The sequence below is a fragment of the Arvicola amphibius genome, chromosome 11, assembly GCF_903992535.2.
Source record: "Arvicola amphibius chromosome 11, mArvAmp1.2, whole genome shotgun sequence".
Classification (NCBI taxonomy): Eukaryota; Metazoa; Chordata; class Mammalia; order Rodentia; family Cricetidae; genus Arvicola; species Arvicola amphibius.
Window position 1 is genome coordinate 84,605,188 of NC_052057.2, and position 17,275 is coordinate 84,622,462.

A 17,275-nucleotide genomic window follows, 5' to 3' on the forward strand; every position below is an offset into this window, starting at 1 on the left:
CACAGGTGTTTAAAATCGAATCCACTCTCTCTGCATCACATCGCCTCTCTGTCATGCACCAGCGTTTGTAAGGAAAATAAAAAAGACAAAAAGGAACTAGACCATTTTAACCTGACATCTTTATTCTATTTTTCTTACCACTGTGATCGTGATGCCCTAATTATGCTCGTATTCTGATAAAAGAATGCATGCAACTTATCACTTCTGTCATATCCTATCCATTTAAGTAAAAATGCTTTACATATAATATTTATTTGTTTTGATATTACAAATCTTACACATTTACATTATAAGGCTTGATTTTTTTATTCCCACCTTTTAACAGAAATACAATAAATATTCAATTAAATACACAAAATAAATAACAGACTAACAGACATCATGCACTTACTAAATCCCCTGCAGTGAATTATTCTTTCCGTCTTAAAAATCTGAAATTGTTTCCAGACACTTGAGTACCTGCTTTCCCAAACAGAATACCCTTCATGGTCTTTTTTCTACATTTTTTGTGAGTTAGTTATAGGGTAATGTGGATGGTGCTTCACAGACAGTAATATGTTCATTACATCATGTTGTTTTTATCCTCCCTGCCCGCTGTTCATTCTCAATGTGAAAAACCATAGCCTATCAGTGACAGGAGGTCTGGATTCCAGGCCGACTTTTGTAATTATTCCCACTGCGGGCCTGTCAATAGGATTAAAATACAGATTCTGGATCTGTCTCTCCCAGATGAGGTCAGCACTTTGAGCAGGGGGAGGACTGTTTCTGCAAGCTGTGCTTCCCCTCTCCCTTATGGAAGCAGGGATATTAACGTGACACAAATATTTGAAAGCTCCTATGGAAACAAACACGCTTGTTCTGAATTAGGCAAAATATCCATCTGCAATAAATAAAATGATGGCATTCATTAGAGTGCCGACTATGTATGTACATAGATTCTAAAATAATATTAAAGCCCAGAAAGTTTCAATTACAAAACAATCCTTTAGTTCATAATTAATAAACTCTTTGCAGCTGTGTTACTGTGGCCGGAAACATCTGCAAAGCCTCACATTTAACACACAGACACACACCATTCTTTTAGAAAATGTTCAATTGTGCTTAAAATCACAGGTCTAGAAATGAAGTAAGAGCCGAGGAAGAAGAATCTAGTTTTATTCAATTAGCTCAGAGGAAGCAGGAGCGTGGGTGATGCAGGGGAAGCAAACAGCCTTTCCCTCTCAAAGGTAACAGTGAGAAGGTGAATGATGCAGTCAGTGGCTCACTCATAACCAACTATATAGATGTATCCAAGACTCCCCTGCAGCCAGGCATGGGGCTTCATGATTGTAATCCAATTAGTGCAGTGGCAGATGCAGAGGACCTGAAGTTAGAGGCTGCTCAGTGAGTCTGAGGCCAGCTTGACCTACATAGACCCCATCTCAAAACAAAGAAGTAGAAATTAGATTAAACATATATTATAAATCCATAATTATAAATTCGAACTGTTCATTATTTCTATTACATGACAAGTGTCTACTCAGATAAGACCTAAACTATGTAACTGTAAACTGTCCACCGAGTGATCATATGGGGAAGGACATTAATGGTGTAAGCTTTTAGAAATTCATTAGTTATTTCACATAAGTATGTAAATATATTATAAAATGTTTGCATGTAGAGTATATTTGTTGAAAAAGAATTTATGAGAAAAGAGTATTTTTTTCTAAAGTTTGTTTGCTGAAACATTTAGACTTGAAGCTGTATTATTGTCGCTATAATGTAATACAGTTAATATACCATAAAGCGTGGCCACTGAAGTTCAGAATTTAAGATTTTGGTGTAGTTGTAGGTGCTGAAAATCACTTTTAGGTCCTTGTCATGACCATCAACAAGAAGCAGTTCCCAACGACAAGCACTGGCTACTTCTTATTGCTCTGTCCAATGACCTTAAATCCTTTCTAATGTTGATGCTTACCTGCTGGGTGTTTCAAATAAATGGATTTGCATGTGTAATGTTCTCTAGCTTTATTCTTGCATGTATCAAGTTATTTTTGCTTTTCTATGTGTCAGAATTTAGTCTTTTGATGAATATATAATATTCCATTATATTTCAGGGTAACTACTTTTACCCATTTGAGGAATTAAATACTCATTGGCACAGAAGCACTACTGTTTCCCATTTATTCTCTAAAACTTGCTATTCTTTTGTAGCTAATTATCTCCTGGTGGATTTTAAATATTTTATTACATCTAAACACAATGTAGATAGATACTATCTACCCCAGGTCCCCTTCTGCTCCTTCTTTTGCCCCTCCCACGAACATCTCCCAACTTCATACCAATTTCCAGCCATTTTAAAAATAGCATTTTCAATTTTCGCCTTTGTCTTTGGTGTAGTTGGGTCTCAATAATGCCCCCCTTTTTTTGACTCACAGATTTTATTTACAATTGTCTACAGTATCATTTCCTTATGAAATAAACTAGTACAGCTCAATTAAACCAAATCCAATCATAATCATCTGAACTGTTTGTAACTCCTATTAGCTAAATTTATAATCTTGTATTTGCCTAGTACAGCCCAGGTTTTAAATACAGAAAGCAGAAGAACAAACGAAGGCTAACACGTCTGATCTAGAAGATCTGGTCAACTTTCTCAGTCAATAATGCCCTTTGACTTGCTTTACTATAGTGGCTAATGCTGTTGTACATCCTTTTTTTTGTGTGTTTGTGCCTGTTAGCCATTTATATATCTCCAGTGAAGAAACATTTATTATTTGTGATTATATATGTGCTTTAGTTTCAGTGTGTTCACTGATTACTTTCTTCATTTGGCTTATATGTGTGCTTTAATTTTGTAATATTTCTTCCAAGTCTCTTCATGCTTTTGGTAATAGTTTATTTTAAATCATGATCTTGTAATTAAAGATAAGACTTTTTTTCATTCTTGTCATGCATTTTACTTGGACGTCCATAATTTTAGGGACAATTTAGGACCTTCAGAGTGCTGACGCTCAACAGCTGATTGACTTTCAAAAATGGAAATGTCCAAATATGAGCAAAGTTTGTGATAAATGTGCACAAAACTGCCATAAATGAAACCTGTCACGGTTTTAAATTTTGGCTTCTGTGGGATACCCATGTGTGCATGGACACCTATGCATGTGAAAGCCAGAAGTCAATAGTAGCACCTTGCTGGATTGCTTTCCACATTCTTTCAGCGGGTAGGTGTTCTTATTTCTTTGAGACAGTCTTTCACTGATCACAGAGCTTACCAGTTTGACTGAGGTAGCTGGCCTCCTGGCTCCACCTTCTGGCACTGGGACTATAGGTGGGTACCATTGAGCCTGGCTATTTATGGGGATTCTAGGAATGAAACTCAGGCCTACATGCTTGTCTGGCAAGCCCCTAAATCCGTCATTTCATGGAGTGAATAGATATTAATAATTTTAGACATAAAAATATCTAGGTCCTAGTCATGATTCAGTAACTGTGATTTAGCCAAGGCAATTCTTTTTCAAAGCTTTCCTAATGTACAGTCAGGATGAATCCCCAAACAAGATATGGATTTTTAGTTTAAATGTCAAGGGTTATGTCAAGTATGCCTGAAATAAAAAGTAAATGAGCCCACTCCCAAGCAGGAAGTTATTCCTGTCTGTAGAGGGTTCTTGAGTTCTGTGGATTTCCTAGGACAAGACTGTATAAAGAGGGTATTTATTTATTTATTAGAATATTTTTATTTGAAATAGCATTACATCACTTTACCAATCTCTTTCCTTTCTCCCATTTATCTTCCTCAATCCTCTCTCATCCTTCCTCAAGTTGATAGCTTCCTTTTCTTTAATTTTTATTAACACACAGACAGACAGACGGACATACACACATGCACAGAGAGAGAGAGAGAGAAAGAGAGAGAGAGAGAGAGAGAAAGAGAGAGAGAGAGAGAGAGAGAGATTTCCTGCTGAGTCTGGTTTGTTTCAAGACTTACCACTCTGCTTTGGACAACCAGTAAAGGTGCTCATCCCTAGAAAATGCTGATTTTCCTACTCCTGCAGTCCTTAGCTCCTGGGAGTTCTTTTGTCTATGGATGGGACACCATGGAATGTCCCCCTTCCACTTTAACATGTCCACTGGTATTGTCATTGTTCCAGCCTTGTTTACCTGCTAAATAATTAGGTAAACGGTCCCTAGGTTTACCTCCATAGGTCACAAACTAAAAGAACCAAGCCCATCCTTATATTGAATATTAGTGTGGGTGGGAGAGAGCCATTTTACCTTATTACCTAGCCTGGAGCAGAGTGAACAATGCTTGGTGTTTTCTTTTTATCCTTTCCTTTCTTTTTTTTTTTTTTTTTTGTGGACTTAAGGAATGTTCATTTAAAGCACACATTCTTTAAAACAGAGCTACGATTGTTCTGCTGACTGCATTAGACAGAAATCAACTCAGAGGCCAGGGCCCTCATTGCTCTAACACCTGGAATCCAGAGAAGGCAACTGTGGTAATGTGATTAGTAGGAATGTAGACTCGCAACTGAATACAAAGATTTGGAATCAACTTTAATTTTTTTTTGTGTGTGTTTGGAAGTTAAGTGCATTATTTTTTTTCTTATGTAATTATTTTGTAGATAAGTAACTGGATTGCTTTTTAACTTTGTTAAGGAATTTAAGTTGAAATTTTTTGTATAAATTTACTATATAGAAGGGTATATTGTCATTAAACATAAATGAATAATAAAATTTAGTTATTTCATGGCAGCAAACAAAAGATCTTATTGTATGCTACCATAAAATTTTGTAGATATATTGTAACGGGAACTGTTTATAGTCTAGTATATGGAACTTTCCTAGGCTCTTTCTTAGGTCTGGTTTTCTGATTTCAGGAACAGACAAAGCAAGCAAAACTTTAGCATACAAAAATTGAGTTAGGGTAGTAAACTTATTTATTTATTAAAGGACAAAGATGAGAAAAATCAGTCAAAAGAATCAAGTTCAGGACTTTGTGTTAACACAGAAAACTACCATTAAACTAGGTGAGAGTTTATTCTTAGAAAGACAATTAAATATTTGAAACAATATTTTATACATAACCTCATTCTTTATGAGTGCCTCACTATGCTACTTTGAAATCCATGTTCAATTATAAAAAGCAAAGGCTTAAAAGGGCAGAACATTAAATTAGTATGTTCGTTTTTTTTTAAATTTATTCTTCTCTCATGGGTTGCATCCCAACTGTAGTTTCTCCCCTCTCCCCTGTTCCCATCCTTCCTCATCACCTCCCTTCTCCCCAGATCCACTCCTCCTCTTCGGTTTCTCTTCAGAAAGGAGCAGGCCTCCCAGGGACAGCAAGCAAATATGGCATAACAAGTTTCAATAATGCACACCATATTCATTCAAGTTTGCTTTGAGTTCTAGTTTCCTGAGCAACTTGAGCAGTAAAGCAAGGGAGGAAAAGTGTTTAAATGGTTGGTTCACAGTGCCGAGGATGTTTTCTTCTATAAGACCATGTGCATTTGCAATGTGTATCCCTCAAGTCTTCCTAGTGCATCTTAGAAAACCGCACACAGTTGTAGAGAGAAAAGTGTCCAGAGTTCCTGTGCAGATGTTTTCTGTAGTCAGGAGACTGAATTCTCTTTCACGAGTATTCTAGAATAGGCTACTTTATAAGTTTATCTCATTGGTATTTGACTTTAGCTCTTTTACATAGATATCTTATCTGAGTTTCTAATTTTAAGACTGTCTGTTGCTTCCTTCCCAAGGTTTTCCCACCTACTTGCTCTCTGTTTTCCCAATAGATTCCAGTCCTGCCCTCACATGCTCTTGCTTTTATTTTTAATACCCTTAAAATAAGATTTTGAACTTATTTTAAATAACTCTAAATTGATAGTTTCCTTTGAGGTTAAATGAACTCACTTATTACAGCTTATCATTTCCAGTATTACCTGCTCAGAACCAAACATTACTTCCAAGGAAAATAATTATAAACACTTTTCCAGTATTGCCTCTATTTAATTATAGCCATGTATGCATTTCATAATTGTGTAGTGCCAGAATTCATAGTAAAGTTGCAATCATCATTTTAATATTCTCATAAAAGTGTTTTGGAGTATTGGCACATAGACTTCCAAACTAAAACAATGGCAGGAATTTAGTAGTGGCATATTAAAAACAAGATAATAAAGATTGATTGAAAATTACTTAGAATAACTAAAAGCCGTGAGAGACAGCACTAAAATGAGACTCTTGTGGTGAGCAACATACGGTTTTTATGTGCAGACCTGTGTTCTAAATCCAGTTTTAACTTAGGAAAGAGGAATTATTTGAAGAATTCAGGTTACTTTTCCCTAAAATCTGTTTTCCCATCTGTTAAAAGGGAAATAGAATGTAATGAAATTTGAAAGATGAGCAATAAGACTTTTAAATTTCTTAACGTTAGATTATTATAGATACATTCTCAACGTCATGAATGTTCATGAAGAAATTCACTTTCTAATTTGAGGTTGTTAGGGGTTTCCCTTTATTAAAAAAATGGGAGAAAATTCTTAGAGATTCCACTAGTTAGCCTCAGTTTGCTACCCGAAAGCCTGCATCTGCTAAATGTCAAATCACTGTGTCACCATAGACTCCCATAGTTCTTTCTTTTCCCACTACTCTCCGTTAAAAATAAATAAGTGACAATACATTGTCGAGAACTCTCTTTCTGACATTTCTAAACGGCAGTGTTTCAAGGTGCAGACTGAAGCAGTGCCTGCTCTGTTTTCTCCCACGTCATCTTTGATCTTTGTATACAGATAGAACATGAAGCAAGATACAGTGGTCATTTATAAAGGAACAATTTGTGTGTTTGTGTGTGCACGTGCATGAGTGTGTGTGTGTGTGTGTGTGTGTGTGTGTGTGTGTGTGTGTGTGTGTGTGAAGTTTATGCTAGACTCTTACCAGTTAACATCCTTCAATAGGGCATGATCAAATCTGTATGGGTTGTTAATTTTGCTGTGGTTTTATATTGGAGGGGTTTTCTTTGTAGTAATTGCTACTGAGAATGTGTAAGGATGCATTGTATATCTTTGTCTAATGTAACTGTTCCTGTTTTCCACTTGTCTGTACTGGAAAAAAACAATTTAATGGAGCAGATTGTGGGGAATCTTAATTTGCAATGAGATTGTGCTGTTTCTGGTTATCTCTTTGTCAAAATATAGAGCATCTATAAATTTAATTCATGTAATAATATATACCTATCTTGTAAACAGTGTGGATTTCTTGAAATCTAAATAATATACTTTTAAAAATTTCAAAACTGCGCAGAAAAATATCCAGAATCGCAACATATCTGGAGGTTATGACACCCCAGTATAATGGTTCTCACTTTCTGCTACCCAGAAAGTGAACTTTATTTAATTTTCTGATTTGCATACAAGGAGAACAAGCTAAACCTTTAAATAAGAGATAAATTTAAGAGCTGGGTTTGGGGGCACACACCTTTAATCCCAGCATTTGGGAGACAGAGGCAGACTGATACCTGTGAACTCAGGGCCTGCCTGGTCTGCATAGTGAATTATTAGATAGTATAGGATAGTAAAAACTACACAGAGAGACCCTGTTTTAAAATACCAAAAGCAAAAAGATTAAAAGTTTAAAAATATGCTTATTTAAAATATCCACTAACTCTTCTTTAGAGATATAGCTATTCTCTTTCAATAAAGCATAAAGTACTTAGGTATTATTTTAATAAATATAAAGAATATGAATTGAGCTTGTTTAATATATTTAATGTAGAATACACTCAGTAACAACATTGCAGAAATAATAAAAATTTCAACATGCAAAATTTTAATTGGAGATAAACATGAGCATATGAAATACTCAAGATTATTAAGTGCTACATGAGTCCTAGCTTCTGTGGTTCTCTGCTCTCTGCCAGGCACAGTTGCTGGCTTCTTGGGGATGAAACCCATTGTAGCAGAGGAAAAACAAGGCCACCATTCACTCCAGGTTGCAATTCTCTTCTTCCTGATGATAAGTCCTCCTCTGCTCAGGACCAGCAGCCACTTCAGGTCACAGCTCCCTTCTCTCTGATGATCAGTCTCCCTGTGCTGTTAGAATATAAGTATTTCTTGTACCCAAACCATTTGTATCATGGTGGCAAGCCTGCTGTATAATCGCATGTTTTCAACTTAAACCTGGAAATTTGGGGCAAGACATTTCATCCATGTGCCGAGGAAAGTTTCTTTGTCATTATTGCTGCTCTTCAGTTCCAGTGTTGATGTAAACGTCCTTTGGTTTTACTTGAATTCGTCACCCTGCTCTTCAGTGTGCAGGCACAACACTTCAGTATTCTTTGTTTGTCTCATTTCGTGTTAAAATCTAGTGTGGGACTGAACTGCTGGAATATATTAAAACACGTATCTGCTCATGGAAGGCTTCACAAAAGAAATCCTATATCTTGGTTTTCTTTTTGAAGACCGTTCTGAGATTTAACAGTAATGGCCCAGTTCTCCTCACTTTCTCTCATCCTTGCTTCCCATCCAGCCTGTGGCCGCAGGTTCTACAAATCTTCGTCCCAAGATCTTCAGTGTTCCCGTTGTCCAACCCACAGTTTCTCTGACCGGGAAGGCTCCTCGAGATGCGAATGTGAAGATGGGTACTACAGAGCTCCTTCGGACCCGCCCTATGTCGCATGCACGAGTAAGTTCAAGCCAGAAAAAAAAAAAAAAAAAAAAAAAAAAACCAAAAAACCAAACAAAACAAACAAACAAAAAAAAAACGGCTTTCACTTCCTTTCCATTTGTCTGTAACACCCAGTGGTGGATCAATAACCAAGGCAGGTTTTAAGTTTGAAACTTTTAGTTGTTCATATTTGTAAGCTTTTCTATAAGCAGTTTCAGTTAAGAAGAAATGTAATTTCATGAATATAATTTCACCTCTTGAAACCAAGAGTCATTTAATAATGACTCTCTTATATATGGTATTTCTTAGAAAATATTACATATTATGGGCTGTAGAGTATATGAAATGTGACCAAACAATAGTGTTTTCCGAACTACAATCCTTGTGATAAACAAGAGCCAAGCTTACATATTGTTGCTTCAATTAATGAATGTTTGAGAGGCCCACGTAGAAGGCAGGCTCACTCATTGCTCCCAGTCACTCTCCAACATATTGTGAATGAAATAAGTGTGTTTACTCTTATATGGTTCAAAGGAAAGCTAAACAACCACACAACGCTTTACCATGGGCATGCTGTTTTAATTGCCTAGGAGAAACATTGTGAATGACTACCAAAAGTAGATAGGCAGTTGGTATCTTGTTCTTGTTCAACATTAAATGGATAATAAACAAAGCCTCTTGCCAAGTGTTATAGCTTCTCTAGTGAAGACACTGCATTGTTTATGTGAAAGACATCATGTTAGCCATTCCTCTGGGTTTCCCATTTTATTCTAATAAGCCTATATACATGATATTGTTCATTTTGTTTATATACATTTTCCCTCTCCATTTGCCTGCTTATTTATTTATTTTTGGCTTCCAAAGGGCCCCCCCTCTGCACCACAGAACCTTATTTTCAACATCAATCAAACCACTGTAAGTCTGGAATGGAGTCCTCCAGCAGACAACGGGGGAAGGAATGATGTCACCTACAGAATATTGTGTAAGCGGTGCAGTTGGGAGCAAGGCGAATGTGTTCCATGTGGAAGTAACATTGGATACATGCCCCAGCAGACGGGATTGGAGGATAACTATGTCACTGTCATGGACCTGCTTGCCCATGCAAATTACACTTTCGAAGTCGAAGCTGTGAATGGAGTTTCTGACTTAAGCCGATCGCAGAGGCTCTTTGCAGCTGTTAGTGTCACCACTGGTCAAGCAGGTAGGTGCCACCTGTCTTTACTGAGTTGCCAATGTGGGGTTGCATTACTTAGTGGTTCTGCTTGAGTTGTTGTTAACATCACTACACAGAAATTCATTTGCCAGCTTATTGATTTAACTTTTACTTATTTCTCCTATTACCTGTCAAGTGACATTTATTCTTTTTAATATCTCTATAGTTCTGGCAAAGGACATAAAGGCAGAAGCATTTTAAGCCAGATTAAAGTGCTGTACTTTGAATTGTTTTGTTGAAAGTTCTAAAGAGGAACAAGAAATAACTGGCCAAAATAGTGAATAGTATGTGTCCTTTTTTAACGTGGTTTATGTTTAGGATTATAATCTACATGACGGTTAAAAATAATGAATGATGTTTTTGTGCCATTGTATATTTTCTGATTAAATTTTTACCGTATACAATATGATTCTTATAATATCTGAAAACTTCCCTTTTTTATTTGCATTAGGGTATTTACATGTTATCACTGTATGTGGGTGAGATCCTGTGACCCTTCGTAATTTTGTAACACATACTTAACAAATTTAATAAGTATTTCAAAAGAAAAGATAATTGTGAACTTGTAGCTTAGTCTCATATTAACTTTCATTATTTTTTTTTTTTGGCTGATATTTGAAATGCCTTCCTTAGTTTTTGTTGCAGTTAATATGTTCTGAAAAATGTGTGTAATGAAGTCGGCTTGAAAAGCCAGACATTTCTGAAACCACCAGAAAAATCTTATTACTGGAAAAACTTTCAGAAATTGCAGCTTTTCTCAGCAGAGGCTGTTGAAAGATGTTGTACAGTCGATATTTAGTAGATGTCGCTAAGGGTTAGGTTATCACCAGGCCTGCACTAGATGATGGAGTTTTGTGAGCATTGCAACAGGCTTATAGAAAGGTCCTTGTGGTCTTTGGCTGACTGTCTGAAAGCAATCACCATTCTAACTAAATGTCTGGTCTAGCCCTCCTTTCTCTGTTCATTTTAACACCGTGTTGTCTGTTTAAATTATGTCTGTATAATGATAACTGCATATGGACTTGTGCTGAGGAATATTTGTATATACATTGTGTGTGTGTGTGTGTGTGTGTGTTTAAAATATGGTCAGTGGACTGCTGTTGTGTTCTGGGAAGCACTGTGAAGGAATTAAGATAAAAACTAAAACTCCCTGAAGAGGAAATATGTTGTTTCTCTACCTGGTCTAAGAAGCAATCAGCAAGATGGGGTTTGGTGTGCAGAACTTGATTCAGGGTGGAGTTGAGATTAGGCAACCAGGGAAGAGAGAGGCAAACAAAAGTGGGCGAAGGGAAAATTGAGCTGTGATGTAGTCTTCTTGTTGGAATCTTATTCAGTCTCCAGGGAGCAGTCTCCACTTAATGAACTTCCGTGTTATCCGTTGTTGAAATGATTTTACACTCCGGTGTTTCCCAGATATTGACTGTAAGTTTCACCTGGAAGGAATATGGTATCATTTTGCAGACAGAAAAAAAATTCTGATGGAGTAGAGAAGTGAGTTCTGTTTCTTGGCAGCTGTCTCAGCAGCTGGTAAAATAATTTCTTTTGTCCTTCACCAAGGGGACGGTGACCACCACATCACACCATCCATTACATAAAATTAAGTCATATTAAAAAAATAAGGGAGCAAAGTTCAGGCTGTGTTTAGAGAAAGACAATGTTCTGGGCTAGTTCAGTGAAGATTTCCCTGAAGGGCTAGTGAGAGCCTCACTGTTGAAAACAAGACCTGATGCAATGAGGATAGCTGGGTTTGGGGAGGAAGGAAGTTGGTAATTGTTAATTTATGTGCACCCTCCACAACACATCTTGCCTACTAATTGTGGTTTCTTCTGCCCCCGCTTTTATTGAAAATAGATTTTTCCCCCTCACATGCGATATCCTGGTTAGAGGTTCTCTTCCATCCACTCCTCCAACTTTCTCTTACTTCCCCTCCCATCCAGATTAGGCTTCTAAGAGAAAAGGATGAAATAAAATATCATAAGATAAAATAATTTCTAAAAATCTATCATGTTAGAATTGAACAAAACTAGCAAGGAGATATCAGAGAGCCACCAGTTAGTACACAGGGGGCACCAGCCCGACATCTCCATCTTTTATAATTTGTATAGGTGTTGTCTTCAGCAATGTAGCCTTGCAGTCAGATTGTGGAGAACAGCCTGTAGTCTTGACAACAGCCTGGGTTGTTTGAGGACTCCAGTGAGATCCTTTTGGCTAACAACTCTAGTCTGTGTGACCTAATCCGAGGACTGGAAGCTTCATTTGTTGAGACGACATGTCCAGGTCGGGCTCTGTCTCCCTCACTCTTTAGTGATTTCAGTTAGATTGCCTTTAACAACTCTCTAAGTTTAAAGCAGATGCTTTCTGAAGCCACGAGAGTGTACCTGGACATCAATCAGTGTGGTACATATATCCTAATATCACTTATCACTGATAGCTTAGTCTCTTTTCTCTCCTTTATTGTAAGTTTTATTGTACAAGGATGAATGGGTTTTATAGCACTCCTGTATCATATCATGAAATGTTTGAGCAAATTTGTGAATTTTTATAAGCAAATTTGTGAATTTAAGAATATGGCTTTTAAAGGAGCACTAGTAAATTGTTTGACCCAAATTATTGCAAGTAACTATATTGACTACCTCAGACTTTTCAAAAGTGTGCATATAATTATATCAAAGCTTTTTCTTAAATCACTTAGTTGCATAATCCAATACATGGGTATTCTCAGGTTAGATAAAGTAAGAACTATTGAGAGAAAGGGGATCTAATAATGTCCTGATAGAATAACTTTGGGGAATAAGTTTCATAAATACAGTGATATCTATGATTGCCATTTCATTCCCTTTCTCCAAGGAAAAATAGAATTCCATAATTTAGTTTAATTTATTTTATATTTTCAATGCCCAGAATTGATTTCTCAGTGTAAGATTTATTTCAATGTCCCTTTAGTTTGATTTGTGACTTTTATGTCACAAATAAAATATACTGGTGAAATCAGATGATATAGCATAATGTATAAGCAAAACTATACTAAAAAGATACTAGCACAAGTTATTTTCTCAAATTTTCAGATATAGCTGTATTCATGTGAATTAATATGATTCAACTATAATATTTTAAATCATGTTTTCCAATGACTTAAAGTGGATATAAATCAAATTACATGTGTAATGTATAAAATAAATTATTTCCATTTAAGTTTGTATATTTTTATATTTCTTGGAAATCTATAACCTTGGTTTATAGTTGAAGGAATGTGCTATTAAGAATAAATATCTTCTTGTTCTAGAACAAGTAAGATTACATTCAGCAGCCCCCCTAAGATATCATTAATTCACCACTAGATATAAAAAGCTACCAATACAAAAAAATAAAACATCATGTAGAGGAAGTGTTAATATTATTAAAACGTGCGCGCATGAGCACATCTATGGAAAGCGGTGATCTGTAAGCCAGGGAGTGAAGCCTCAACAAAGCTGAACCCTGTTGGACTTTGTTTCAGGGACTCCAGTCTCCAGAACTGTAGGACAATAACTTTAGGTAAGGCTATGGTATGTTCTAGCAGACCATGCTGACTAATGCAAGTTTTATTCTTTGAACTAATGCTCTTCACCACATGATGGGAAAAGAGAATATTTGTTTTCTGTGAATGTGAGGCTAAATAAGGCATCTATCCTTTTGTGTCCTGAGCAAACTGAAGGGTGCAGATATTTATACCATTTGTGATTTTCCTTCTCTAAAATCTCTGAACCTGTTTAGTGAGGAGCCCTAGGAAAAGCCAAAATGACCTGCAGTCATGCTTAATTTTCCATACACAGGACAAGTTCCTTTCCAAGGAGATATGGAGCCTGTGACGTGATGGTGGCAGGAAACTCTGTAGAAATTAGTTATGAATTTCTGTTCTAGTTTTCAAGCTTGAAAAAGTTTGTCATATTCTTGGCAATTTTAATCTAGCAATTTGCACATGATTAAAAGTAAGTGCTGTATATAATATTCTTGTGAAACAATTTTTATAACTATATTTTAGAGAATTAAATATGTAACTTACTAAATTTAAACCCTTTCTTTTAAATAAATACTGGATTATTACCCTTGAGCAGTCCATAATGGCAGTATTATGTAGAGTAATTCTTAGATGATGAACTACCTTTAATAGAAGGTCTTTTATTCTGCTGCTGTAATTTTATTGAGTCCAGGCCTTAGCCAACTTAAATGCTTCCTCTAAAACAATATTTAGAAAGGAATAATTATTGCACTTTTAAATTTTAAAGAATTCATATAATTGTGAACTAGAAAGTAGATTGCACTAAAATGTGTCCACTTCTTCTTATCTTTTAAGTAGAAAAAGTACAAACCCCACGTTCACTTAGAGACCGAAGATTATGTACAAAAACAAGTGCGCAATATATAATCTTTGGTAGATATCTGTTGAATTTGTTATCTGTTTCTGGAGACACTAAACAGTTAAAAGTAATAAAAATATTATATTTATTAATATGCTATTAATTCAAATGCACAAAATGTTTCTAATATGAATTTATCTGGAATGTACTTATGGTTAATCTTAACCAGTTATCTCAGTGGTTACCGTCCAGTGTACACACTACTTTGGTGTGGGAGTCGTTAATCTGTTCTGGTACAGTCAATTGTCAAGCCGTTTTTGTGACTAAAATAACAGCGTTATAGAGGCAGATGTAACTTCAGACCATGAAAGGCCAGAAAAGAGGGCTTCATAAGTTGTTTGTATATGAATGTGTGTGTGTGTGTGCGCGTGTGTGCACGTGTGAACAGGTAATGATGACATTGATAAACACGTAGTCCCCTGTATTAGTAACACACACTTTTCCCAAGCCCCAGTTCCTATGTACTGCCCATCTTGCTCATGCAAGCCACTTGAGTTCCTGAACCTACATAGTGGCATCACCTTGAGAGCGGTAGGATGGTCTTTACATCTAGAAGCACTTAGTTGTCCCATTTCAGTACCAGTCTACTGAAAGAGAGAGTAAATGTTGATTATTTTATTCCTTGCTTTGTCGGTGATGAATTGAAGCAAATTCAATTCAGACAAGCAATCTGGTGGAATGCTACAGAGCTATCCAGAAAACATCTGTACTTATCCACCAATGCAGTAAATTAGAGCTACCTAGAAAAGACATTGATTCAGGAGGATCATTAACAGTTCTAACCAACTGATCCAAGTAATAGGGTAAAGGAGAGAACACTATCAAGAGCTTGCTTCTCAGATCTGTCAGTTATAACTGCAATAGGCTGCTCTTGACTTGTTTAAATCTGTTTTTTATGACTTTGTTCTTTTAGAGGCAATGGGCAGAATCAATTAAGAGGTGAAAAATCCGTGAAATATTATCCAACTTCCCTGTACTTCATTTACAAAGAGGTCAATCAGAAAGGGAGAGATAATTGCTCTATCCCAACAAAATTAATCCGGGACATAGAGGACAGATGATGAATGCTCTGTGATAAAATATGTAACAGAGATGCACAGATAGACCTATGCATACTTGTCTTGTTTCAAAGAAGGACCATAGAAAGAAGTGTGTGAAAAACAATTACCATAGGTTTAAACATGCAGTTCTTAATTATCCATTGTATTTTGACATCAGATAATTAGCATCTCAGGTTTTGATAATATTGGGTCTTTATGTTCAACATATAGAAGGATTCAGAACATTGAGCATAGTAAGTATAGCATCCATAAAAACAATTATATGTGATAAAAAAGCAAGCACTGGTTTAGTCATTACCACCAGTATATTATAAAGTGTTTTTAATATTTTTAGTCATAGCTCTTAATTCTAGATGTGTCAGACTATACCATATTAATTTATTGTAGAAACATGAATATAAACAGCAACAGCAATATATACATGACAAAAAAAATGCTTTTAGAACTGCCAGTGTTAGGAGCTGGTAGAATAATATGACCACATGATGAAAATGTAGATAGAGCGGCATCTGAGTCCCACAGCAAGGTTATCACAGCAATGGCATAAGGGATGCTTTCCAGCTAGGTACTGATAGATTCAAATATCTTACGCAGTCATCTGAATGAAGACAGAAGGAAATCCATTGAATTTGAACATATCTGGAGCTATGAAAAGCAGTTCTGCTGGGAAACTTGAGGTAGAAAACATCATAATCCTATTTTCATGGTCAGAAACAAATGCACTGTGGCACAGGCAGCCGACATCCTTGGTGTTGGCTGAACTGAATTGTAATAGATTGCTTTTTATGCTGATTTCATACAACATTTATCAAACTGCTAAGGACTGAGACGGAAAATGAGTCTGAGTTGTGTTTGGGAAGAAATGGCTGCTGTTGTTCTTTTCTAATGCATTATCATAACCTTGTTTTCTCCTCGTTTTGACATTTCGTTCTATTTCCTTACATGCCTGACATCACCAACAACCCAAATTTAGCCTCACATAAATTTTATTGGTGAGAACCTCATAATATCAGAAATAGAGGTCATAAAAAAGGAGACATGTTAATTCTATTTAAAAACTTATCTATCTATCTCTATCTGTCTATCTATCTATCTGTCTGTCTGTCTGTCTGTCTATCTATCTGTCTGGTAATATGTTATCATTCTTAATGTGGAATGCTATAAAATCAATATACATCTTATAGAGGGAGTTGCTCTATAACTATACATATATCACTATGGACATTAATATAGCATGTTATGTAGTGTGGCTGTTTTTACCTTCTGTTTCTCCTCTTTTCTCTATATCATAGGTTGTGCCCAATAAAAGATGCTCACCTGTTTAAATGTGGCAGGATCTGGCTGGATGCATGTTTGTGTGATAGTGGATAGGACAGGTGACGTATCTGTATACTAATATGTACTGATGCTTGCTGTGCTTGAAATTCATGAAAACACACACACACACACACACCAGAAATGTTTGAAAATAATTCCCACTATTTTCAACATTTGTTAATACTTTATATTGAACAAATTTCATTTTCTCACTTAGTCAATTTTTTTATTTTTATAATTTATATAAACAAACAGAACTCCATGAATATATTTCAACAACCTTAGGATATTAATAAAATTTGTAATGTATACCTGCTATACTAAGTCCTGTTATGTCAGAAAAGATGCCTACTTCCTTTAAACTGCCGCCTGACTCTTCTGAAGCTTCATTCTTTTTTTAAACCTAAGGTGGAAATGGGTGAGTGGATTGTAATTATTTTATCTTTCTGACTCTTCTGTCTGTTTTCTAGATAAACTTCAGCTAATCTGCCTAAGCAGGAGCAGTTGACTTTGTATGGCGGACTAAGTTACTAATTAGGGCCCTTAGAGGACATGAAAAACACTGTCCTCTGACAAAATGCGTTGGATGTTTGTGGAGTCTATTTCAACTTTAATCCATAATCTTTAGGGCTGGAGAGCTATAGGCT

The 17,275-nt window shown here is 36.0% G+C and overlaps 1 protein-coding gene across 5 annotated transcripts in view; it reads left to right on the forward strand.

Annotated features, from left to right (window-relative positions):
* The window catches only part of Epha7 (EPH receptor A7), a 151,018-nt gene that overhangs the window by 50,041 nt on the left and 83,702 nt on the right, over positions 1 to 17,275 (forward strand). For all 5 annotated transcript variants that reach the window (XM_038347389.1, XM_038347390.1, XM_038347391.1 and 2 more), the window contains exons 4-5: positions 8,503 to 8,658; positions 9,506 to 9,841. In XM_038347389.1, the coding sequence (XP_038203317.1) occupies positions 8,503 to 8,658; positions 9,506 to 9,841 (492 nt within the window). The remainder of the gene's footprint in view (positions 1 to 8,502; positions 8,659 to 9,505; positions 9,842 to 17,275) is intronic.